At 43.5% G+C, this 26577-nt stretch overlaps 1 protein-coding gene across 3 annotated transcripts in view; it reads left to right on the top strand.

The window, feature by feature from the left end:
* The first annotated feature begins 657 nt into the window (after nucleotides 1-657).
* SPEN (spen family transcriptional repressor) overlaps nucleotides 658-26577 on the top strand; it is a 96569-nt gene continuing 70649 nt past the window's right edge. For 2 of the 3 annotated variants that reach the window (XM_064363341.1, XM_064363342.1), the window contains exons 1-2: nucleotides 658-767; nucleotides 24734-25054. In XM_064363341.1, coding sequence (XP_064219411.1) covers nucleotides 685-767; nucleotides 24734-25054 — 404 coding nt within the window. In that variant the 5' untranslated portion in view covers nucleotides 658-684. Of the gene's footprint in view, nucleotides 768-24733; nucleotides 25055-26106; nucleotides 26309-26577 lie in introns of those variants that run through there. The other variant, XM_012439878.3, reaches the window with a different exon arrangement.

Below are 26577 nucleotides of genomic sequence, written 5' to 3' on the forward strand. Positions count from 1 at the left end.
CCTCCCCTGCCCCTCCTTGCCCCGCGCTGGAGCCCGACCCAAAGCCCGCAGGGTTGCCGACCTCTTCGAGCAGCTGCGCGCCTGCGTACCGGAGCCGAGCGCGCGAGCGTTCCTTCCCCGCCCGGCGTTCTTCACACTGTCGCCAGGCCCGCGCGCCTGCGCGCCTGCTGGGAGGAACTCGGCGTCTCCACCTTGGCGAGCGAGAGGACGCGCGCGCGCGCCCGCGGCAAGGGGGAGGCGGGGAGGCGGCGCGGCGGCGGGAGGCGGGCCGCGCGCGCCGGTGGGAAGCGTCCGGCTGCCACAGCGCCAGCTCCGTCGTAGTCGCTGCCGCCCGGGTCCCGCTCGCCCCTCCTCCCGCTCCCCCCGCTCCCCCCGCTCCCCCCTCCTCCCGCTCCCCCCGCTCCCCCCGCCCGCCGCTGCCCGGGCGCATGCGCCGCCGGAGCGCGAGGGTCGGCTTCGGGTGTGTGGTGGCGGCAGAGCTGAGCTGCGAGGCCCGAGAGTCAGAACCTGGGGGAGAGGGATGGTCTCTGCACTGGGGGGAGCCGGAGGAGCCGCCGCCGCTGCCGACGCCACCGCCGCAGCCGCCGCCGCCGCCGCCCCGGCGCCCGCCTCCCGGCGCTGACGGTCTCGTACGAAGCCGGCGAGGGGGAGCCAGCAGCGGCGGTCGCCGGCACGCCGCCCAGCATGGTCCGGGAAACCAGGCACCTCTGGGTGGGCAACTTACCCGAGAACGTGCGGGAAGAGAAGATCATCGAGCATTTCAAACGGTGAGTGACACGAGGCCCGCGGCCGCGCTCGCTTCTCGGGCGCCGCTTCCCGCCCGGCCCGTTGCCGGCCCCTCCCGGAGCGCGGAGCTGGTGAGGGGACGCCAGCCCGGACCCACGGGCGCTGTGGGACCTCGTCAGCCGCTCGGTTGGGCCTCGGATGTCGGCGGTGCGGGCGGTCGAGCCCCGCCGCCCTCGAAGAGCCCGCAGGGCCCCGGTGGCCGCGTCCCTGACGAGGGAGGTCGCCGAGGCTCGGCCTCCGCGCAGCCGGCGCCCCGGGGCTGCCCTCGCGTCGGCCCTGGAGCCGGCGGGGTCGCGTCCTTGCGCACCGTGCCCTGCCCGGAGCAGCGGGGACCCGAGCCCGCCCGACAGCCCGGCCCTGCACCGCCACTCGGAGCCGCTGTGCGGGCGCTCGGCAATGTCTGACTTCGGGAGGGTTCCGTGCGAAGGGAGAAAGGCGGTGCGAAAACAGAAGTCGCGGTAGGTACTGTGGCGCGTCGGGGACCCGGGGAGAGACCACCTAGGACCTCTCTGGAGGATTTGCACCCTTGAAACTCACGGGGAATGGCAAACGTTTCTCGTTTTTGCGGGGCTGGGTGGAAGGTGGTATGAAATAAGTTGGTGCGCCCGTTTCGGCTCCTTCGTCCCCGGCGGAGGGGACCGCGGGCTCTGACAGGAGGGTGCCCGCCCCGGCGCCGGAAGCCTCGGGTTGCACTCCCTGACCGCCCTAAGACTCTGGTGTCCCCCACCCCTGAATTCACGAATCAAACGGTAAAACATTACAAACCTTTTACGATGAGAAGGTGTAGCTTAAAAAAAAAAAAAAAAACAAAAAAAACCTTACCTGAATTTTTTGTGAATTATAAGAATCAATGTTGTCCTTGATACATTTTACTGAGTAGCATGTAGCGCGTTTTCTTTGTGAAATGCCTGTGTACCGTAACGGATAGGCCTCCGCATAAAACGCTTATTAAAATGACGATTGGCTTGGTGCAAATTCAGAGGGACCGTAGCAAATCTGTGATTGTCCTCGAAAATGATAGTTTATTAGGATATTTAAGACCCTGGAAGGTTTCAAGTTTGGGTTTTAATTTCGCTTACTATCTAGTGAGTGGAGGAAATTATGAGGCGTCCTCATTAATGAGTCACCATGGGAAAAATAGATTGCGTCGCTCGCTTTGAGCCGCTTGGATAAGGAAATGGAAGCAGCGGCAGCGGAGCTCCTGTCTTTTAAATGGAGGATCATTGATTGTGTTGGTGGTTGCTGTTACTGGGGCATTAAACCCTCGCCGCTGGAGCGCGCGTCTGCGCGTGTCCGCGTGTGAAAAGCAGCCGGGAATCGTGGGGCCATTCATAACCTGCTCGAGCTGTCCTCGGCAGGCCGAGGGGAGGTGCGCGCTTCCAGGGACTCTCCCGATGTTTACTACGTTGTGCCTGAGAAACCAGGCGAGGGCGGGGGGAGGCAGGGAGCAAAAATTCACCTCTGTGCCCTAGGATGAAGGGGAGACCTCGGGCTGGATTGGGAAGCAGATGGGAACTTTCTCTTCCTGGCGCTGCTCCACCCCTTACCCGCCCCCCACCTCCTGCCTTCTCCCCCAGTATCATCGGTGTTTTGATGGAAAAATAGTTTAGGTGCAGATTATTGGAGTGGAAAAACTACTTAGACGTGCTCACTTTAATCCCCTGTGGACTTTCTCTGTAGGTCTCTGCCTGGGAAATTCGGTTGCACCGATGTGCAAGCACGTGCATTGCAGCAGTCGCTGGCTCCTCCGTGTTAGGTGCCCAGATGTGTCATTTCTCATTATGCAGATTCCAGAGACATTGCATGCCTATGGCAAAGGAGTTTGGCCCCCTATGGCAAGATGAGGGGGCAGAGAGAAGAAAGAGGAAATAGTCCAAGGCAGTTTGGGAAGGTTTTTTAGTGGACGGTGCTGCGGTCCAGCTTGTGTGAATGACTTTCTAAAATGGCGGCCAGGACCCACTTTATGTGGGAATCGGCAGAGCCAATCTCAGAATGCACAGAGGGAAGAGGGGGCGGAGGATGCGAGCTGCCTTGGAAAGCGGCAGTCTGGAGGAACATTACTGTATTAAAAAGGGCTTAGCTGGCACTTTGCTCACGACTGCATTCAAAGGAGCATCTTACCTTTTGCAGAGTAAGAGCAGATGCTACTGATAAAAGCAGGTTATTTTAAAACTAAGCAGATCATGTGTCCCTGAAATTCCTTTATTTTAAATATATATTTTTTCATTTTTAAACAAATCTACTTATTTTAAAAAATAGACAGTACATCTTTATGGGTTCAAAGCGTGTGAAAGGTATACAGAGAAAAATCTCCACCCCTGACCCTGGGATTCCCAGTTCCTACACTTCCTCCCCTCACCCCCAAAATCCAGGTAATATCTATTTCTGATTTCTTGTTTATCTTTCTGCATGTACAAGAAATGTTCTGCTGATCCAGCTGTGGAGCTAAATGGACCTTGTTTGGAGGGTATCAAGGCCCTTTATCCTTATTGTGGAATGTATTTTGTAAAATGTGTGATTGCTACTGGGAGTGAAAATGAAATCTGAATAATTTAAGTGAAAGGAATAAAAAGGTAGTTGTACCAGAATGATATCTCTGCAAGAAAATGAAATGGTATTCACTTCGGGTGTCTTGTAGAAATCACAGTGAGAAAAACCGTGCAATACCTATATTAAAACTGAACTTTCAGTGCCTGCTTTTACCTTTTTCCCTAGCTGATTACATTAATAACTGTTTTACAGGATTAAGAGGTATACACTGGGAATACATTATATAAAACGTTTTAAGATGAATGTTCTCTTAACGGTGATTAGGCTTTTGTAGTAAGTGTTTGGATTTTACAAAAAGATTAAACCAGACAGCTTTGGGGGCAGCTTAGAGACCTTTTAACGGAAAAAAGAGGTCAGTCAATTCTTAAAATTTTTATTTTTAAATTTACATTTTGATCAATTGTTTTGTTTGTTTTTTGTGTTTCTTTTAATGGACCGTAGATTGAGAGGAGGATGGTGATTTGGCTTTTTTCTCCCCAGTGCCAAAGAAAGACCAAATCCTTAAAACATAATGAGAACATTTTCAAAAATTGGCATTACTTTTCTTGCAATAATAAGTCTGTTGTTATCTTTACAGTTTTCAATTTGCTGATTTAAAAAAATTAAATGAGAACTATTCCTCAATTGGGTTTTAGTTAACAAAGATTCATTACAGGGGCACAATAGAGAAAGTCCTTTCCTTTGTATGTTAGCTGGGTTGAAGGGGGAAGGGAGGAGTTATACAACAATTGGTTCCTGTCTTTTACTTATGAGAGGGAGAGAGGTGTGTGCAAAGGCGACTCCTTGAATTAGAATGAGCAAATTTAAAAAACTCCTTAAAATATTTAAAATCTTTATATCTTTTCAGATTTTAAATAAGTTGCAAATTTAGGTTCTTCCCATCCATCTCCAGTTTTAGAGACTAGGTTAAAGATTATGCAGAGGTGAAGTGAGGTAGCCCCTCATGTAAAAATATCATTTAAAGAATGAGACCCAGGCGGGGTACATTGGCTCACACCTGTAATCCCAGCACTTTGGGAGGCTGTGGCGGGTGAATCACCAGGTCAGGAGTTTGAGACCATCCAGGCCAACGTGGTGAAACCCCATCTCTATTAACCAAAAATTAGCTGTGTGTGGTGGCCTGCACCTGTATTCCCAGCTACTCAGGAGGCTGAGGCAGGGGAATCACTTGAACTGCAGAGGTAGAAGTTGCAGTGAGCTGAGATTGCACCACTGCACTCCAGCCTGGGCGACAGAGCAAGACTCAAAAAAAAAAAAGCAGGGCATGGTGTGAGTGCTTGTAATCCCAGCTACTGATGAGGCTGAGGCAGGAAAATCCCTTGAACCCGGGAGTTGGAGGTTGCAGTGACCCAAGATCATGCCACTGCTCTCTAGTCTGGGTAACAGAGCAAGACTCTGTCTTGGGAGTGGGGGCAAGAATGAGACCCATTTAAAAATGTAATTTGTTTTTGCTGATTTTATTTTATTTTATTTTATTTTATTTTTGAGACGGAGTTTCGCTCTTGTTACCCATTCTGGAGTGCAATGGCGCGATCTCGGCTCACCGCAACTGCTCTGCCTCCTGGGTTCAAGCAATTCTCCTGCCTCAGCCTCCCGAGTAGCTGGGACTATAGGTGCGCGCCACCATGCCCAGCTAATTTTTGTATTTTTAGTAGAGACGGGGTTTCACCTTGTTGACCAAGATAGTCTTGATCTCTTGTCCTCGTGATCCACCCGCCTCGGCCTCCCAAAGTGCTGGGATTATAGGCGTGAGCCACCGCGCCGGCCTTTTTGCTGATTTTAAATGATCACAGTGGTTTTCCTGAGTTTAAATAGATGGAATAATTATTACATTTTATGTATATTCAGATATCTTTATCTCTGGGACCCAATATAAAATATTGAATTTCCTTGTCCTGCCTCCTAGGGATATTTTTAGACTTAAGCAAATTTGACTCACTGTAGCCTGTATCATTGTTACATCGTTTCTTCATTTGAGACCAGAAGGTTTCTATGTAACCACTTGTTGTCTATGGCCATACCACCCTTACCACGCCCCATCCCGTCTGTGAAACCACCTCTGGTTTTGAATATTATGATTTTCAATATCTATTTTCATAATATAGTTTTGCACATTTTAAAAATAAAACAAAATTCAGAGTTATCTTGAAACAACATTAAAAATTATACAGAATAATTATATAAGCAATACAGAATAATACAGAAAAATTATACAGAATAATTATACAAAATAATATAGAATAATAAAATGTATTTTGTTTACCGAAAGGAATCCCCTTGGCAGATTGAAGGAAAATGTAGGGCTCATTGCCGGGAAGAGTGGTAGTGTTTCACTTGTGTAGAGGGCACCTTTTTTTTAACTATCTTTGTTGTAGACTCTTGATTGCTGGGATTGTATTGTTTGGTATGCTTATGAAGAGGTTTCAGGCTTGATTTATGAGACATTTTAAATCCTGGAAACACTGATCCTTAGGGAAAATTTATGTAGGAGGTTTTTTCAAATAGTGTTTCAAGTTTCCCTTTCCCCCTAGTTTGAAATTTTACTGAAATCTTTAAAAAATTTAAAATATTATATGAAAACCAGCATATCCAGTTGGAGACTATATATTTATTTGCTTTTATTAATTAACTGACTGATTGATTGAGACAGGGTCACCCAAGCTGGATCACAGCTCACTGCAGCCTTGACCTCCCAGTCTCAATCGATCTTCCCACTTCAGCCTCCAAAGTAGCTAGGACCACAGGCATGTGCCACCTGACTAATTTTTTGTAGGGATGGGAGGTCTTCTTATGTTGCCCAGCCCTTGTCTTGAACTCCTGGGCTCGAGTAATCCTCCTCCTTTGTCCTCCCAGAGTGCTGGGATTACAGGCATGAGCCAGCTTGCCCAGCCTTTGCTTTTATTTTTATTTTATTTATTTATTTATTTTTTGAGATGGAGTCTCACTCTGTTGCCCAGGCTGGAATGCAATGGGGCGCTCTTGGCTCACCGCAACCTTCTGCCCCAGTCTCCCAAGTAGCTGGGATGACAGGTGCGCGCCACCACACCTTGCTGATTTTTTGTATTTTTTAAGTAGAAACGGGGTTTCACCATGTTGGTCAGGCTGGTTTCAAATCCCTGACCTCGTGATCCGCCCGCCTCAGCCTCCCAAAGTGCTGGGATTACAGGCGTGAGCCACCGCACCCAGCTTATTTTTTTATTTTTATTTTTATTCATTTATTTATTTATTTACTCATTTATTTTTTAGACGGGGTTTCGCCATGTTGGTCAGGCTGGTCTTGTACTCCTGACCTCAGGTGATCCACCCACCTTGGCCTCCAAAGTGCTTGGATTACAGGCGTGAGCCACCACGCCTGGCCTATTTTTATTCGTTTTTTTTGAGATGGACTCTTGCTTTGTTGCCCAGGCTGGAGTGCAGTGGCGTGATCTTGGCTTGCTGCAACCTCCTCCTGGGTTCAAGCAGTTCTCATGCCTCAACCTCTAAGTAGCTAGGACACCATGCCCAGCTAATTTTTTTTTTTTTATAGAGACAGGGTTTCACCATGTTGGCCAGACTGGTCTTGAACTCCTGGCTTTAGGTGATCTGCTCGCCTTAGCCTCCCAAAATGCTGGGAGTACAGGTGTGAGCCACTGCACCAGCCTATTTTTATTTTTTGAGATGGAGTCTCGCTCTGTTGCCCAGGCTGGAGTGCAGTGGTGCAATCTTGCCTTACTGCAACCTCCTCTTCCCGGGTTCAAGCGATTCTCCTGTTCCACCTCCTGAGTAGCTGGGATTACAGGCATGAGACACCACGTCTGGCTAACTTTTTTTGTTTGTTTGTTTAGACGGAGTCTCACTCTCTCACCCAGGCTGGAGTGTGGTGGAGTGGTGTGGTCTTGGCAGAGACGGGATTTCACTGTGTTGGCCAGGCTGGTCTTGAACTCCTGACCTCGTGATCTGCCTGACTTGGCCTCCCAAAGTGCCGGGATTACAGGCATGAGCCACCATGTCTGGCTTAATTTTTGTGTTTTTATTAGAGACAGGGTTTCATCATGTTGGTGAGGCTGAACTCCTGACCTCAAGTGATCTGCCTGTCTCTGCCTCCCGAAGTGCTGGGATTACAGGCGTGAGCCACCATGCCTGGCCTGCTTTTATTTTTAAAACATTTTTAGTGTTAGTTTGAGCTGTAGTTAACTGTCCATAGTATTTAGAGTAAATAATGTAGTCTGAAAATACCTTGAGTGTATATATTCATTAAATTGGGCTCCTGAATTTTGTTACTGGATGATTTGAAATAAGTACTTTTCAGCCCCTTGAAACACATATATTAGCCTGCTGAAGAAGGAGACTAAATAGAGTACATTTATCTGTAGTTAAATGAATATCTTCTTTACTATTTGGCTTAAAATTTTCTTTAACCTTACTTGCCTTCTATACGTATTTTGAATAAAAGTAATGTGCTCCTCTGTGGAAACCAATTAGAATGTTAATCATTTTATTCAAAACCATGTAATTTTTTTGTGGTATGTAGCTGCTTTTTAGTGTGTGTAAATATGCTTTGCAGTGAGTGAACATTTTTTTTGGTGTAGTTTTAAAGTATTTCAACATTCAGATTGTTCTCCCTGCATGTATCCCTGTCTGCCAAGTTGAAGATTACAAGTGGCTAAAAAAATCATAGTGGAATGGCTCTATAAAATCCTGACTTAAATTTAGTGAATTCTTGGATTTAATTACTTACGATTTCATTTTAAATATGGAAATGATATGAACTCTAGCATACTTAAAGATTTGTATTATGTAAGGAACTGCTCCAATCCTTAGAATTAAGGAATATTTGTGGGAAAATTCAAATGAGAAACACTATTTCTTATCCTGTGTACGTGGTGCTAGATTTTTAGTCCAGCCTTAAATGCCAGAGTTGCATATGCGTGTCTTTGTATTAGATGCTATTTGGATTACTAGGGAACATTGCCAAATGATATAAAGATTCTTCTAGTTATACATTGTATTGACTTTGATTGTTATATTCCCATTATGTTACACATATGTACTTTTACATATATTTATAGTTTCTTTGATTCTTAAAATTGACTAAAAGTGATTTTTTTTTACACATCATTTTTTTTCCTTTGATTTAAAAACTAGGGCTTATGTACTCAAAAACCATTTTGTAGTTTACTAAACTACATTTGACATTTAGCAATTTGTCTTTTTTTTTTTTTTTTTCTTTTATGAGACAAGTTTCACTCTTGTTGCCCAGGCTGGAGTGCAATGACTTGATCTTGGCTTACCGCAACCTCCGCCTCCCGAGTTCCAATGATTCTCCTGCCTCAGCCTCCCGAGTAACTGGGATTACAGGCATGCACCATCACACCCAGCTAATTTTGTCTTTTTAGTAGAGACTGGGTTTCTCCGTGTTGGTCAGGCTAGTCTCGAACTCCCGACCTCAGATGATCCACCTGTCTTGGCCTCCCAAAGTGGTGGGATTACAGGCGTGAGCCCCCGCACCTGGTTGTGATTTGTCTTTTACCAGTCACGTTGGTCGGTAGTGGATATATTTTGTCTGAACTGTTAACTTTTAAAAATTAGCTGTTTGGCAGCTGGGCGAGGTGGCTCATGCCTGTAATCCCAGCTCTTTTCGAGGCTGAGGCGGGTGGATCACGAGGTCAGGAGATCAAGACCATCCTGAATAATACAGTGAAACTCCATCTTTAAAAAAAAAAAAAGAAGATAAAAGAACAATTTATTATGTTAAAAGGATGTTAGAATCTTTAATGAAGATTAAAGATTCCGGATCAGAATTCAAGAGAAAGTACTAAACTTGGGTGAGAAAATACATCTTTATTTTTACTAACTTATTGGGATCTAGTATTTCCTTCAACTATAACATAGAGAAAAAAACTAACAGTACTTGTGTTTTTTGTCACGAATATAAATCATATGTATTTTCCTATTTTATATTACAGTTTTTGCAAATACCTCATTATTTATGCTCATCACAACTTGGAAATTGCAGTAGCTGTTAGACCTGCTGCTAGAAGACAGAGTCTCGCTCTGTCGCCCAGGCTGGAGTGCAGTGGCACGATCTTAGCTCATTGCAACCTCTCCCTCCCAGTTTCAAGCGATTCTTCTGCCTCACCTCCTGAGTAGCTGGGATTACAGGCACCCACCATTATGCCCAGCTAATTTTTGTATTTTTATTAGAGACCGGGTTCCACCATGTTGGCCAGGCTGGTCTCAAACTGCCAACCTCAGGTGATCTGCCTGCCTCGGCAGGTATGAGCCATTGTGCCCGGTTTGGATACTCTTATTTGGTATGTTAGTAAAGAAGCATATATATTATTATATGATCAATTTGTGTTACATATCATAAAAATTCTATCTTGGGGAATTTTGAACATACACAAAAGTGGACAAAACAGTCCGTGAGTCCCAAGTACTTATCATTCATTCCCAACAACCATCAGCTATGGCCTGTTTACTTTTCTCCTTCCTGTATTTTCTTTTTCTTTCTTCCTTTCTTTTTCTTTTTCTTGAGACAGAGTCTTGCTCTATCCCCCAGGCTGGAGTACAGTGGCGTGATCTTAGCTCACTGTAACCTTGGCCTCTGGGGTTCAAGCAATTCTTTTGCCTCAGCCTCCTGAGTAGCTAGGATTGTAGGTGTGTACCACCACGCCCAGCTAATTTTTGTATATTTAGTAGAAATGGGGTTTCACCATGTTGGCCTGACCTCGTGATCTGCCTACCCTAGCCTCCCAAAGTGCTGGGATTACAGGCGTGAGTCACTGCACCCGGCCTCTCTCTTTTTTTTTTTTTGAGACGGAGTCTCACTCTGTTGCCAGGGCTGGATTGCAGTGGTGCAGTCTCAGCTCACTGCAGCCTCCTCCTCCCAGGTTCAAGTGATTTTCCTGCCCCAGCCTCCTGAATAGTTGGGATTACAGGTGTATGCCACCTTGCCCAGCTAATTTTTTTAAATTTTTACTAGAGACAGGGGTTCACCATCTTGGCCAGGCTGGTCTTGAACTCCTGGCCTTGTGATCCACCCGCCTTGGCTATCCAAAGTGCTAGGATTACAGGCGTGAGCCACCTTGCCTGGCCTTATTTAATTATTTTTCTCGAGACAGGGTCTCACTTTGTCACTCATGCTGGATTGCAGTGGCGTGATCACTGCTCACTGTCCTTTCGACCTCCCAGGCTCAAGTGATCCTCCCATCTCAGCTTTCTGGGTAGCTAGGACTACAGGCGCGTATGACCTCACTCAGCTACTTTTTGTATTTTCTATAGACACAGAATCTCTGTGTTACCCAGGTTGGTTTCGCACTCCTGAGCTCAAGTGATCTGTCTACCTCAGCCTCTCAAAGTGCTGGGATTACAGGTGTGAGCCACTGAGCCCAGCCTATTTTTTTTTTTTTTTTTGAGATGGAGTCTTGCTCTGTTGCCCAGGCTGGAGTGCAGTGGTATAATCTTGGCTCACTGCAACCTCTGCTTCCTAGGTTCAAGTGATTCTCCTGCCTCAGCCTCCTGAGTAGCTAGGATTACAGGTGTATGCCACCACGCCCAGGTAATATTTGTATTTTTATTAGAGACAGGGTTTCACCATGTTGGCCAGGCCGTTCTCAAACTTCTGACCTCAAGTGATCGGCCTGTGTCGGCCTCCCAAAGTGTTGGGATTACAGGTGTGAGTCACCGTGCCCAGCCTCTATTTTTTTTTCCATAAAAAATTGTTTTTTCGCACCCAGGTTGGAATGTAATGACATTATTATGTTTCACTGTAGCTTCGACCTCCTGGGCTCAAGACATCCTCCCACGTTAGCCTCCTTAGTATCTGGGACTATAGGCATGAGCCATAATGTCCAGCTAATTTAAAAAATTTGTTCTAGAGACAAGATCTCACTATGTTGCCTAGGTTGGTCTTGAACTCCTGGGATCAAGTGATACTGCTGCCTTGTCCTCCCAAAGTGCTGGGATTACAAGTGTGAGCCATTGGGCCCAGCCAAAAAAATAGAAAAGTTCAGGAGCAGACTAGAACTCCCACATCCCCTTCTCCCAAATTCCCCAGTTAACATTTTGTCACATTTGGTCTATTACCCTTTGTTGTCTTTGTGGCATAATGTCCTTCCACCCTAAATTCTCTAGTGTGTACCTCCCTGATACACTGACACTTTCCTGTATTGCCACGGTGTAGTCCTCCTAGTTATGAAATCAAAATTGATAGAACATTACCACCCAATCCATAGCCTAGGTAGCCTCTACCCTCTAGTAACTCAATTACTCCTTAAGTAATCCACCTGGGATTACGGGTGTGAGCCACAGTTAATTTAAAAAAAAATGACCGTGTGCTTCATATACTCTGTTATACTGATCTATGCTTCATAAAGATATGAAATATGCTCTTTTTTTGGGGGGGGGTCTCTTTAACCTGTTTTCATTATGAAGTAACCCTTATCCACAGTTATTTATTTATTTATTTTGAGACGGAGTCTCACTCTTATTGCCCAGGCTGGAGTGCAATGGCGCAATCTTGGCTCATCGCGACCTCGCCTCCCAGGTTAAATGATTCTCCTGCCTCAGCCTCCTGAGTAGCTGGGATTACAGGTGCCCGCTACCATGCCTGGCTAATTTTTTGTATTTTTAGTAGAGACGGTGTTTCATTATGTTGGTCAGGCTAGTCTCGAACTCCTGACCTCAGGTGATCCACCCGTCTCTGCTTCTCAAAGTGCCGGGATTACAGGCGTGAGCCACCTCACCCGGCCACTTTCCAAAGTTATTATAATTTTTTTTGACACGGATCATTCCCTTTCAACCTAAGTTTACTTTGTCATTCTAAAAGTTGATATAGAAAAGGAACTTTCATCACAGCTTTGGGTCTCAAAGAGTTGTGACATTTTATTTCCTGTATATGGAATTGATTTGAAGTTTGTTTCAAAAATGATTTTCTGAGAGGATTCTTCCTAAAAGGACTTTATTTCTGGAGAAAGCTTTTAATTCTAGAGATACTATAATTCAGCAGATTAAAATGTTGACTGGAAAGGCTCAGATATTTAGTAAGTGTAAAGAATGTTCAGTTAACATCTTAAGGCAGAGACTTCAGTGACTGTTTTTCTTTTTGAGACAGTCTTGTTCTGTCACCCAGGTTGGAGTGCAGTGGTATAATCCCAGCTCACTGTATCATCAACCTCCCAGACTCAAGTGATCCTCTCACCTCACCCTCCTGAGTAGCTTGAGTTAATTTTTTTTTGTTTTTGTTTTTGTTGTTGCAATAAGGTTCCACTGTATTGCTCGGGATGATCTCAAACTCCTGGGCTCAGGAGATCTTCCCTCCTCACCTCCCAGAGTGCTGGGATTACCATTTTAAGTGTGAGCCCCGCCAGTAGTGACTTTGTTTTTTGCTCTGTCGCCAGGCTGGAGTGCAGTGGTGCGATCTGGGGTCACTGTAGCCTCCATCTTCCAGGTTCAAGCAATTCCCCTGCCTCAGCCTCCTGAGTAGCTGGGACTACAGGTGCGTGCCACCAAGCCTGGCTAAATTTTTGTATTTTAGTAGAGACGGGGTTTTGCTATGTTGGCCAGGATGGTCTCGATCTCCTGACCTCATGATCTGCCTGCGTTGGCCTCCCAAAATGCTGAGATTACAGGTGTAAGCCACCGTGCCTGGCCTTTTTTTTTTTTGAGTCAGAGTCTTACTCTGTAGCCCAGGCTGGAGTGTGCAATGTCTCAATCTTGGCTCACCGCAACCTTCGCCTCCCAGGTTCAATCGATTCTGCCACCTCAGCCTTCCAAGTAGCTGGGACTACTACAGTTTCGTGCCACCATGCCCAGTTAATTAAAAAACATTTTTTTGATGGAGTTGGGGTTTCATCACATTGGCCAGGTTGAGTGCCTTTGTTTTTTTGAGATAGTCTCACACTGTCACCCAGGCTGGGGTGCAATGGCATGGTCTTGGTAGAGACCAAGGGGAGACTTGGGGAGAATTCAAGTGATTCACCTGCCTCAGCCTGAGTAGCTGGGACTACAGGTGCGTGCCACTACACCCAGCTAATTTTTGTATTTTTAGTAGAGATGGGGTTTCATTATGTTGGCCACGCTGGTCTTCAACTCCTGACCTCGTGATCTGCCCACCTTGGCCTTCTAAAGTGCTGGGATTACAGGCGTGAGCCACCATGCCCAGTTGAAAGTTACTCATTAATTATTCTGAGAACAGTGTCCAAATGTTAGCTTAATGGTCATCATGATTATTTATATTCCTGCACTTTTTTTCCCCTCCTGCACTTTTTGATTCTTGCAGTATAGACTCCTGTCTTGTTCGCTGGGGAAGAAGCACACTGTGAGTTTTTTCAAGATTGTCTAAAATTTTCAGGCTTTTAATTTGCTTTAACCAGTAGAATCTAAATATTACAGAAAACTGGAATTTTTCTCCTCCTGATTGGACAATCTTTTGAGAGGTTTGTCATTTGAACACTATCCCTTTGTTAAAAGTTAATTTTATTTAATAAGTAATTTTTCATTAGATTGGAGTCAAATAATGTGAATATGTATGTGTATAAATAATTTTTTTTGGCTAAGTACGGTGGCTCATGCCTCTAATCCCAGCACTTTTCCCATTATCAATGGGGAAAAAACAGGTAGTTTGGTGTGGTGGTGTGTACCTGTAGTCCAGCTACTTGGAAGGCTGAGGTGGGCAGATCATGTGAGCCTGGGAGGTCGAGGCTGCAGTGAGGCAAGATTGTGCCATTACATTCCAGCCTGGGTGACAGTTTGAGACTCTGTCTCAAAATGCGCGTGCGCGCGCGCACACACACAGACACACACACACACAAACACAAACCCCTTTTTTCCTTATTGGAGTAATGATGCCTGCAATAGTTCTGAAGAATATTTACATTCAGAGCTTTACTGAAAACCGATACCTTTTCCCAGGAGTTGTAATTATCAAGTTTTCCATGTTCAGGAATCTAGGTACTCACTCTAGATTCAGTAAACGGGGGTATAGTTTTATTGGCTGAATTAAGCTTATTCTTGGTCTTAAAATTTTCTTAAAGATTTTCTAATTAGAACCAATAAATAGTTTCTAATATAAAAAAGTAATCTGGCTGAGTGCAGTGGCTCATACCTGTAATCCCAGCACTTTGGGAGACTGAGACTAGAAGTTTGATTGAGTCTAGGAGTTGGAGACCAGCCTGGGCAACGTGTTGAGGCCTCATCTCTATGGAAAACACAAACAATTAGCTGGAGGTGGTGGTGCCTGCCTGTAGTCCTAGCTGCTTAGGAGGCTGAGATAGGAAGATTGCTTGAGCCCAGGCAGTTGAGGCTGCAGTGAGCCAAGATTATACCACTATACTCCAACCTGGGCAAGAGTACAAAACCTTGTCTTAGAACAAAACAAGCAAAAAAACTAATCTATTATGTTTTCAGCAGCATTATTCACAGTAGCCAAAACATGAAGGCATCTCTGATATCGACGACCAATGAATGGGTAAACAGAATGCATTTATCGGATGTGTAATAAACAGAATTCTTACAATGGAGTATTATTCAGCCTTAGAAAGGAAATTTTGATACATGCTACAGCATTTGAAGACATTATGTAAGTGAAATAAGCCTTTACATAAGAAGGAGAAATGGAGTGTATGATACACATATATGAGATACCTAGTTAAGTAGTCAGCTCCATAAAGACAGCAAGTAGAATGGTGGTTGCTTTTTTTTTTTTTTTTAAATAAATAGAGTCTCACTCTGTAGCCCAGGCTGGAGTCTGGTGGCGAGATCTCAGCTCACTGCAATCTCCTCCTCCTCCTGGGTTCAAGTGATTCTTGTGCCTCAGCCTCCCAAGCAGGTGGGAATACAGGTGCACGCCACCATGACCGGCTAATTTTTTGTATTTTTAGTAGAGATGGGAGTTTCGCCAAGTTGGCCAGGCTGTTCTCAAACTCCTGGCCTCAAGGGATCTTCCCTGACTCGGTTTCCCAAAGTGTTGGGATTATAGGCGTGAGCCTCTGCACCGGGCTGCTTTTTTTTTTAAATACTGTAAGCAGTGTTGTAGTAAGCAATTTTGTACACTTGCAGACATGTGCAATTACACATGTATGATAATTTTTGTGAATGGAATTTCTAGGTTTGTGAACTTAGGTTTGTGGTTCTTTTTTTTTGGAGACAAGATCTCCCTCTGTCACCCAGTCTTGAGTTCAGTGATATGGTTATGGCTCACTGCGGCCTGGAACTACTGGGCTCAAGGGATCCTCCTGTCTCAGCCTCCCAAGTAGCTAGGACTACAGGTGTGTGCCAAAACACCTGGCTAATTTTTTAATTTTTAGTAGAGACAGGGTAGGGGAGGGGTCTTGCTTTGTTGTCCCAGGTTGGTGTTGATGTCCTGACCCTAAATCATCCTCCCACTTTCGCTTCCCAGAATGGTGAGGATTATAGACATTATCCATTATTCCTGACCATTTTTAAAATTTTGAGTGAAACTGAGCAGCTTTCAGTGTATTTGTTTTATTTATTTATTATTTTTTTATTTTTTGAGATGGAGTCTCACTCTGTCACCTGGGCTGGAGTGCAACTGTGGGATCTCAGGTCACTGCAACCTTCGCCTCCTGGGTTCTAGTGATTCTCCTGCTGCAGCTTCCCGAGTAGCTGGGACTACAGTCGCGTGCCACCATGCCTGGCTAATCTTTTGTATTTTAGTAGAGACGGGGTTTTACCATGTTGCCCGGGCTGGTCTCGAACTCCTGACCTTAGGTGATCTGCCCTCCTTGGCCTCCCAAAGTGCTGGGATTACAGATGTGAGCCACTGGGCCTGGTGTGAGTGTGTTTGTTTTAATTACCATTCGTGAGTATGTTTTAGAAAACATCCTATGCAGGTATTTGCCTGTTTATTTTTTACTTATTTTTTTTTTTTTGAGAGGGAGTCTCACCCTGTTGCCAGGCTAAGGTGCAGTGGCATGACTTAGGCTCACTACAACCTGAGCCTCCCGTGTTGAAGCGATTCTCCTGCCTCAGCCTCCCAAGTAGTGCCTGGCCACTTTGCCTGTTTTTTGTTGGGGCATTATCTCTCCCTTCATTTTGTAAGAACTCTGCATAATTAGGAAATCATTTATTTCTCAGGTGTTGCAAGTATTTTTTTCTCCATTTGTCTTTTGACTTTATATCTTGCTATATAGGAGTTGTAATTTTTTTTTATTGAAGATGGAGTCTTACTCTGTTGCCCAAGCTGGAGTGCAGTGGCACGATCTCAGCTCACTGCAACCTCCGCCTCCTGGGTTCAAGCGATTCAGGAGTTGTAATTTTTATGTGGTTTGATTTATGTGATCTTTTCCTTTATGGTTTACAGATTCTATATCATGCCAATTCTTTCCTAGTTCCAAACTTAAAAAAACAGCTCAATTATTATTATTATTTTTTGACAGAGAGCTAAGACATATCTTCAAACTAGTAAAAATCTTTTTGCCCACCTCTTTTTCCTTCCCTTCTCCTATCCCTCCAAGTAGATAAATACTTCAGGGTATGAGCTTTTTCTAAAAATGAGATTAGGGCTCTGTAGTTGACTTTCTTTTGCTGACTTTAAGAATTCTCAATGTCTTTTGCCATCTTTAGTAATTATTTGTTACTAAGTATTTATTACTCAAAAGAGTGATTAAAGGAGGAATACATTAGTTATTTAAGAACAGCTCATATGTCCATTTTTATTTTATTTTATTTTGTGTTTTTGAGGTGGAGTCTCACTCTGTCACCCAGGGTGGAGTGCAGTGGCATGATCGCTGCTCACTGCAACCTCTGCCTCCCGGGTTCAAGCAGTTCTCCTGCCTGAGCCTCCTGAGTGGGTGGGACTATAGGTGTGTGTCACCACGTCTGGATAATTTTTGTATTTCTAGTAGAGAGAGGGTTTCACCACGTTGGTTAGGCTGGTCTCAAACTCCCGACCTTAGGTGATCGCCCACCTCGGCCTCCCAAAGTTCTGGGATTATAGGTGTGAGCCACTGCACCCAGCCTATCCATTTTGTATATAAAATCATTTCATAATAAATTTTTTGAAAAAGTACTATATTACCAGCCGGGTGTGATGGCTCTCCATTCTTTGTCCCCAGCCCCTGGCAACCTCTAATCTACTTTCTGATTGTATGGATTTGCTTATTTTGGATCTTTTGTATATTATGGAATCATACAGTATGTGACTGGCTTCTTTCATTTTGCATGTTCTCAAGGTTCATGCGTATTTTAGCATGTATCAGAACTTCATTTTTTTTTTATTGCTGAAGAATATTGCATTGAATGGGCATGTCCCCCGCTTTTATTTTTATTTTTAGAAGATGGGGTTTCACCATGTTGCCCAGGCTTGTTGTCTCAAACTCCTGAGCTCAAGTGATCTGCCCACTTTGGCTTCCCAAAGTGCTGGGGTTATAGGCATGAGATACCGTGCCACATTTTTTATCCATTTATCAGGTTTTATCCATTATTAGGTTGTTTCTCATTTTTGGCTATTATGAAAAATGCTGCAATGAAAATATCTGTACATTTGTAGTTGTTTTTTGAGACAGGGTCTTGTTCTGTCACCCAGGCTAGGTGGCTATCTCACCAGCAATGTATGAGAGTTCAGATTTCTCCTCATCGTCATTATTACTTGTCACTGCCTTTTTTTTTTTTTTTTTTGGCTGCCCTAGTGGGTATGAAGTGGTATATAATTGTGATTTTGATTTCTCTAATGACTAATGATGACTAAATTTACCATCTTTTCATGTATTTATTGGCCATTTATGTATCTCTCTCTGTGTATGTATATGTGCTCTGTGTCACCCAGGCTGATGGGCAGTGGTGCGATCTCAGCCCACATCAACTTCCGCCTCCTGGGCTCCAGCAATCCTCCTGCCTCAGCCTCTGGTAGCTGGGATTACAGGCATGCGCCTCCATGCCTAGCTAATTTTTGTGTGTTTTGTAGAGATGGGATTTTGCCATGTTGCCCAGGCTAGTCTCAAACTCCTAGGCTAAAACGATCCACTTGCCTTGGCCTCCCAAAGTGTTGGGATTACAGGTGTGAGCCACTGATTCCAGCCCCAGCTAATTTAAACATTTTTTTTTTGATAGAGATAGGTCTTGCTGTGTTGTATATGTGGGACTGGAACTCCTGGTTTCAAGTGATTTCCCACCTGGCCTCCCAAAGCTTTGGAATTGCAGACTTGAGCCACTGTGTCCAGTCTCATTTTTAAAAATTGGATTGTGCTTTTTGTTGAGTTGTGAGTTCCTTATCAGAGATATAATTTGTAAATATTTTCTCCTATTCCATAGGATCATGTCTATTTTTGGTATGTCTTAGATAGAATAAAACTATATATATATATATATATATATATATATATTTTTTTTTTTTTTTTTCTTTTTCTTTTTGAGACAGAGTTTAGCTCTTGTTACCCAGGCTGGAGTGCAATGGCGCAATCTCGGCTCACCGCAACCTCCGCCTCCTGGGTTCAGGCAATTCTCCTGCCTCAGCCTCCTCAGTAGCTGGGATTACGGGCACACGCCACCATGCCCAGCTAATTTTTGTATTTTTAGTAGAGACGGGGTTTCACCATGTTGACCAGAATGGTCTCGATCTCTTGACCTCGTGATCCACCCGCCTCAGCCTCCCAAAGTGCTGGGATTACAGGCGTGAGCCACCCCACCCGGCCTAGAATAAAACTATATTAACTATTTTCGTTTGTCATTGTCATTTAGCTATTTAGATTTATCATTGACTTGCTAGATAATTGTTAAAACTTAAGTTTTACTTTTAGTTTTAATTTATTTTAACTGACATGAGATAGATGACATATTACAAATTTTACTATTTTATTTGGTTATGTACAAATTGTAGGAGTCTTGTAATCTGAGTATATAATTTCAAGTAATGAGTATGAGTATGATTACAAATAATTTTTGTATTTTTAGTAGTATATATCAGTAATTGTGAATGAAGTAGTCTTAATATCTACTTCAGTTACGTTGATGACAAATGACAGCTTTTTAAAAATAAATAAATTAGTTAATTAATTATTTATTTGACGGAGTTTTGCTCTTATTACCCAGGCTGGAGTGCAATGAAGTGATCTTGGCTCACCGCAACCTCCACCTTCTGGGTTCAAGCAATTCTGCCTCAGCCTCCCAAGTAGCTGGGACTACAGGCATGGGCCACCATGCCCAGCTAATTTTTGTATTTTTAGTAGAGACTGGGTTTTACCATGTTGACCAGGATGGTCTCGATCTCTTGACCTCGTGATCCACCCGCCTCCCAAAGTGCTGGGATTATAGTCGTGAGCCACCGCGCCCTGCCCTCTTTTTATTTTTTAGATAAGAGAAAAATCTATGTGAACTTAAGTTTAGTGATAAGCTCTGTGTTTGTATGTGTGTGTTGGGGGAGTAAAATATATATAATATGAAATTTATCATTTTAATCATTTAAAATTTACAATTCACAATGTTATGTAACCATCATCACTGTATTCAGAACTTTTTCATCATCCCATGTAGAAACTCTACCTATAAGCAATAACTCCCCATTCCTGTTTTCTCTCAGGTCTTGGTTATCTATTCTACTTTCTTTTTTTTGAGATGGGGTTTCTCCCTGTTGGTCAGGCTGGTCTCAAACTCCTGACCTCAGGTGATCTGCCCACCTCGGCCTCCCAAAGTGCTGGGATTACAGGCGTGAGCCACCGCGCCCAGCCTACTTTCTTTATGAATTTGACTATTCTAAATACCTCATATAAGTGGTATCATATACTGTTTGTCCTTTTGCATTTAGCTTATTTCATTTAGCATAATGTTTTCAAAGTTTTATTCATGTTGTAGCATGTTATCAGAACCTCTTTGCTTTTAATATCTTATATTCCATTATATGTGTATTCCATACTTTGTTTATCTCATCTTCCATTGATGGACATTTGGATTGTTTACACCGTTTGCCTATTCTGAATAGTGCTGCACTGAACTGAACGTTGGTGGAGACTACTTGTTTGAGTCCTAATTTTCATTATTTTGGAGTGAAATTGCTGGGTCATATGGTAATTCTGTGCTTAACTTTTTGAGAAAATGCCAAACTTTTTCACAGGACTGTGTATCATTTTATATTTCTACTACCTACGCACAAGGATTTAAATTTCTCTCTCTTTTTTTTTTTTTGAGACAGTCTTGCACTGTCACCAGGCTGGAATGCAGTGGTCCAATTTTGGCTCACTGCAACCTCTGCCTCCCAGGTTCAAGTGATTTACCTGCCTTAGCCTCCCGAGTAGCTGGGACTACAGGCATGTGCCACCACGCCTGGCTAATTTTTTGTATTTTTTAGTAGAGATGGGTTTCACCATGTTGGCCCAGGATGGTCTTGATCTCCTGACCTCATGATTTTGGCCCAGCCAAAAACAAAAAATGAAAAAACAGAAAAGAAGTGTTTGCAAGGATGTACCTTTTTTGTTTTTTAGAGTTTTTGAAAAATAGCCATGGCTGGAAGTGGTGGGTCACGCCTATAATCCCAGCACTTTGGGAGGATAAGCGGGTGGATCACCTGAGGGCAGGAGTTCAGAACAAGCCTGATTAACATGGTGAAACCTCATCTCTATATTAAATACAAAAAATTATCCAGGTGTGTAGGTGCACGCCTGTAATCCCATCTACTTGGGAGGCTGAGGCAGGAGGATCACTTGAACCCAGGAGGCGGAGGTTGCAGTGAACGAAGATTGTGCCACTGTACTCTGGCCTGGGCAATAAGAGTGAAGCTCCTTCTCAAAAAAAAAAAAAAAAAGCCATTCTCAGCCAGGCGAGGTGGCTCATGCTTATAATCCCAGCACTTTGGGATGCCAAGGTGGGCAGATCATGAGGTCAGGAGTTCGAGATCAGTCTGGCCAACGTGGTGAAATTCTGCCTTTACTTTTTCTTTTCTTTTCTTTTTTTTTTTTTCCTCCCCATCTCTACTAAAAATACAAAAATTAGCTGGGCGTAGTGGTGGGCTCCTGTAATCCCAGCTACTCGGGAGGCTGAGGCAGGAAAATCGCTTGAACCTGGGAGGCAGAGGTTGCAGTGAGCTGAGATTGTGCTACTGCACTCCAGCCTGGGTGACAGAGCTAGATTCTGTCTCAAAAAAAAAAAAAAAAAAAGCCATTCTTGTGAGTGTGAAGTAGATGTCTTGTTTTTGTTTTTTTGTTTTGAGACAGGGTCTTACTCTGCCCCCTAGGCTGGAGTGTGGTAGCACAATCTCAGCTCACCGTAGCCTTGAATTTGTGGGCTTAGGTGATTTACCTGACTCAGCCTCTTGAGCAGCTGCTGGGACCACAGGCACATGCCACCATGCCTGGCTACTTTTTTTTTTCTTCACAGAGTCAGGGTCTTGCTTTGTTGTCCAGACTGGTCTCAAACTCCTGGGCTCAAGTGTTTTCATGCCTCAGCCTTCCAAAGTGCTGGGATTAAGGTATGAGCCACTGTGCCTAGCTTGAAATAGTATCTTATGGTGGTTTTGATTTTTATTTCCTTAATAACTAAAGATTTTGAATATCTTCTCATGTGCTTGTCTGCCATCTGTATATCTTCTTTGGTGAAATGTTTTAACCATTTAGAGAAAATTCGATTGAGTTGTAAGGTTTCTTTTATTTTCTTTATTTTTCTTTCTTTTTTTTTTTTTTTTGAACGGAGTTTCGCTCTCGTTACCCAGGCTGGAGTGCAATGGCGCGATCTCGGCTCACCGCAACCTCTGCCTCCTGGGTTCAGGCAATTCTCCTGCCTCAGCCTCCTGAGTAGCTGGGATTACAGGCACACACCACCATGCCCAGCTAATTTTTTTGTATCTTTAGTAGAGACGGGTTTCACCATGTTGACCAGGATGGTCTCGATCTCTTGACCTCGTGATCCACCCGCCTCAGCCTCCCAAAGTGCTGGGATTACAGGCTTGAGCCACTGCGCCCGGCCTTTCTTTTTTTTAAATGAGATGGAGTCTTGCTCTGTTTCCCAGGCTGGAGTGCAGTGGTATGATCTTGGCTCACCACAACCTCCACCTCCCAGGTTCAAGCGATTCTCCTGCCTCAGGCTCCCGAGTAGCTGGGACTACGGGCACACACCACCATGCCTGGCTAATAATTTTTGTATTTTAAGTAGAGACAGGGTTTCACTGTGTTGGCCAGGCTGGTCTCAAACTCCTGACCTCACAATCTGCCCTCCTTGGCCTCCCAAAGTGCTGGGATTACAGGTGTGAGCCATTGCGCCCAGCTTAAGGTTTCTTGTGTTATAGATACAAGTCCTTTGTCAAATATATTGGATGGCACTTTTTTGTGTCTGCGTGGAAAGAAGTATTTCAATTTCCATCAGTTTTTTTTTCTAAATTAAAAAGGTTCTTTTTGAGGGTCCCTCTGAAACTATTCTGGTTTGGGGGCTGCTCTTAGTAAAGGGGTGAAAAAGGACATTTTAATACATTAATTTGTGCCAAGTAGTTTTATTACTTCTATTTCAGTTTCCTGATGAATCTGGTTTTGGGATTATGTTTACTTTGTATGAGATGGTAACTTAAATCATGTGAGGGGATGTAAAAAAGAAAAATTCTACTTTCTTATAAAGTCAGCTTCTTCACAGGAAGTGTAAAATTATGACTGTGGATTGTCAGCAGATAAGAAGGTTATATTTAAAAGTGCTTGTGCCTGCTTTTCTGCCAAATTACGTGTACGTAAAGTATTAACTCCTAATGAAATTTATGGCATTTTCATGATTTTCTATAGTGATTCCAAATTTTATTTCTCGCATGTGCTTCAAAATATAACAAATACCTTAGAATTCCCTTTTTACAGACATTGTACACTTTTTTTTAAGAATAAAAATTGGATATATGGTCTATCAAAAGATTTTCTTAGAGATTTATTAATTTGTATAGATAAATATCTATCTATCTATCTATATGTATATTTTTTTGAGACAGAGTCTCGCTGTATCACCAGGCTGGAGTGCAGTGGCAAGATCCTGGCTCACTGCAACTTCCGTTTTTGAGTTTCAAGCAATTCTCCTGCCTCAGCCTCCCGAGTAGCTGGGACTGCAGGCACCCACCACCATGCCTGGCTAATTTTTTGTACTTTTAGTAGAGATGGGGTTTCACCATGTTGGCCAGGATGGCCTCAATCTCTTGACCTCGTGATCTGCCTGCCTCTGCCTCCCAAAGTGCTGGGATTACAGGCGTGAGCCACCAAGCCCAGCCATATACATGTATTTTAAGATGGAGTCTCGCTCTGTCACTCAGGCAGGAGTGCAGTGGTGCGATCTTGGCTTACTGCAACCTCTGCCTCACGGGTTCCAGTGATCCTCCCACCTCAGCCTCCTGAGTAATTGGAATTGCAGATGCATGCCACCTTGCCCCGCTAATTTTCGCATTTTTAATAGAGACAAGGGTTTCACCATATTGGCCAGGTTAGTCTCAAACTCTTGACCTCAAATGATCCACCTGCTTTGGCCTTCCAAAGTGCTGGGATTACAGGTGTGAGCCATTGCACCCAGCCTGTATAAGTAATTTTAATTATGTCTATATTAAAAATTTAACAGTTTTTTTAATCTCCCTGGAAAAAGAAAATTAAATAGCAAAAAATTACATTAAAAAATTAGACTATTACTTGCAAATGGGCACAGAAATATTTGGATTTATTTTTGCCTTTAAGTAAGGAGTGTTTGAGTACTTTAGTTTTCCAGTACGATTGTCACTTAATTAAGTTAAAATGAAGTCTGTGAAATAGCTATGTATGTTTTTATTTTAATAGAAGTTTTACAGATTACTTTTTTTATTTTAATAGAAGTTTTACAGATTACAGAATCAATTACTTTGATTCTATCCTAGGTTCAGTAATCGTTTTTCGAATATAAGTATTTCTAAAAGCTTCTGAGAAGTGCATTTCAAGGCCAGATGCTGTGATCCCAGCACTTTGGGAGGCCAGTGCAGATGGATCACATGTGTTCAGGAATTCGAGACCAACCTGGGGAACATGGCAAAACCCCTTCTCTACTAAAAATACAAAAAAATTTTAGCTGGGCATGGTGGTGCATGCCTGTAATCCCAGCTTCTTGGGAGCCTGAGGCATGAGAATCACTTGAACCTGGGAGTTGGAAGTTGCAGGGAGCCGAGATTGTACCACTGCACTCCAGCCTGTGTGACAGAGGGAGACTCTGTCTCGAAAGGAAAAAGAGAAACGTATTTCAGCTAAGTGTTCTAGAAAGGTGAAGGGGAGTTTAGTAAATATTATATTTAAAAAATGAGAGTAATATAGTAATGCGGTGAAAATATTTTCCCCAGAGACAAAAGTGTAAATGTAAAAGAGAGCCATTTAAAAAGTCATTTTTCAGCTCAGCCCTCCTACATGCATAACGCAAATTGTCTAAAAAAATTTCTAAAATCTCCTTTTGGAAAATTAATATGCAGCAATAACGTTGACTTTATTTTTTCCAGATATGGCCGTGTGGAAAGTGTCAAAATTCTCCCCAAAAGGGGATCTGAAGGAGGAGTGGCTGCCTTTGTGGATTTTGTGGACATCAAAAGTGCACAGAAAGCTCATAACTCAGTCAACAAAATGGGAGATAGAGACCTACGCACGGATTATAATGAACCAGGCACCATCCCGAGTGCTGCTCGGGGATTGGATGATACAGTTTCCATAGCATCTCGTAGTAGAGAGGTTTCTGGGTTCAGAGGAGGTGGTGGAGGGCCTGCTTATGGTCCCCCACCGTCACTTCATGCACGAGAAGGACGTTATGAGCGGAGACTTGATGGGTAAGTTCCAAGGTTTCTGTAGGCAGGTATTTTGTATTTGATATGGTGAGAAACAGAAACTCATATTTAGGGGCCCCAGACGGATTTAAAGTTTTGGGCATTCTCAATGTTTCCTATTTTGGGTTGGAAACGGAAGTGATTTCTATCCCAATGGCTGGTATCTTATGGAATCGTAGAGGATATTTCCTGCAGCTGATTGGATATCTGTTCCTGAGATATAAAGTGGTGGAAGATTTCCTATGGAAGCATCATTTTTGGAGTTACCTGTCTTCTAGAATTAATTATTCCTTCTCTTGGATAATGTTAAGTCCTTCCTTGGATATATCCCTTCTACCTGATGGAGCTATTTGGCTTTTGTGTTCGTACTATATGGAATATTTCTGGAATATAAGAGCCTACAGATTCTTTTAGAAGTTGATATCTGCCTCTCCATTTTCACTGCATAAAGTGTACAAACAAATTGGATTGTCACAGTTAATCTAGCAGACCGTAATGATTCAACCACTTGGATTCTACAAACAATACTTTAACATGGAAATGTGTACTTGGATGAAGAGAGAAGGCAATGCCTGATTTTTCCATTTTGGATCTACACAATCTCTGTATTGTTGGAATTATACTCCTTGATGGAATGGGGGAAAATTGAAATGATGGATGTTTCCTAAATCCTGGAATATAGCGATTCTTTTCTAATTGCTGGGATATATGGGATGTCATGCTGTCAAGACTCCACTAGCCCAGGGAAAGAGGATTACTATATCATTTCTTAAGCAAGTTGCTGTCCAATCAAAGGTACTTTAGCTTTGAACACATGGTGATGATCAGTTGTGGATACAGCAGTCAAAATTACCTGGGCTGGATGGCTACAAAAGTGAACTCTTGGCGAGCAACTGTGCTTCCTCATTTGTTGGAATTGTAGAGGATATTTCCTCTTCTGCCAGCTGCCTGATTCATACTTAGGGCTGGAAATATTTATGAATGTGGATAAATTTCTAATTGTCTACTCTCTCAAGAAAGAAGTCTGGGGGTTTGAGAGTTACAGTTTGTTTGGGACTACTTGCTTCCAGTGGAATTATTTTGTCTGGTCACTAAGATTTTTTTTTCTTGTGGTTCATCTAAATATCATTTGACACCCTTGCCCATTAAGAAGGTGGATTACCCCCATAAGAGGGGCCAAAATTGGGGAAGTTATGTTCACAATTCTCTCCCTAGATTTAATTGGGATTATAGGTCGTGTTTCCACACTTGGAAAAGGTTGGTATGTCCTGACCTGTGTATATTAGCCCCTCTCCTAACCCAAGTCAAACTCTCTTTTTTTCCCCCACTAACTCTAGAAGTATTTAGTACTAATAGCGAATCAGAGAATAGCCATTAGATTTCAGCTCTGCTAGCTCTTGTGCCTGCCTTCTGTATCTTCTTAATGGATAAGAACTTTGCATATTTATAAAATAGCAGCTGTAGCAGTAATTATCCTAGAACTTTTTTGCCTATTGTTTCTGTTATATCGTTAATAATGGCTTTCA

This window comes from Aotus nancymaae, unplaced genomic scaffold (genome assembly GCF_030222135.1).
Source record: "Aotus nancymaae isolate 86718 unplaced genomic scaffold, 86718_ANA_hifiasm-v0.15.2.pri h1tg000053l, whole genome shotgun sequence".
Classification (NCBI taxonomy): Eukaryota; Metazoa; Chordata; class Mammalia; order Primates; family Aotidae; genus Aotus; species Aotus nancymaae.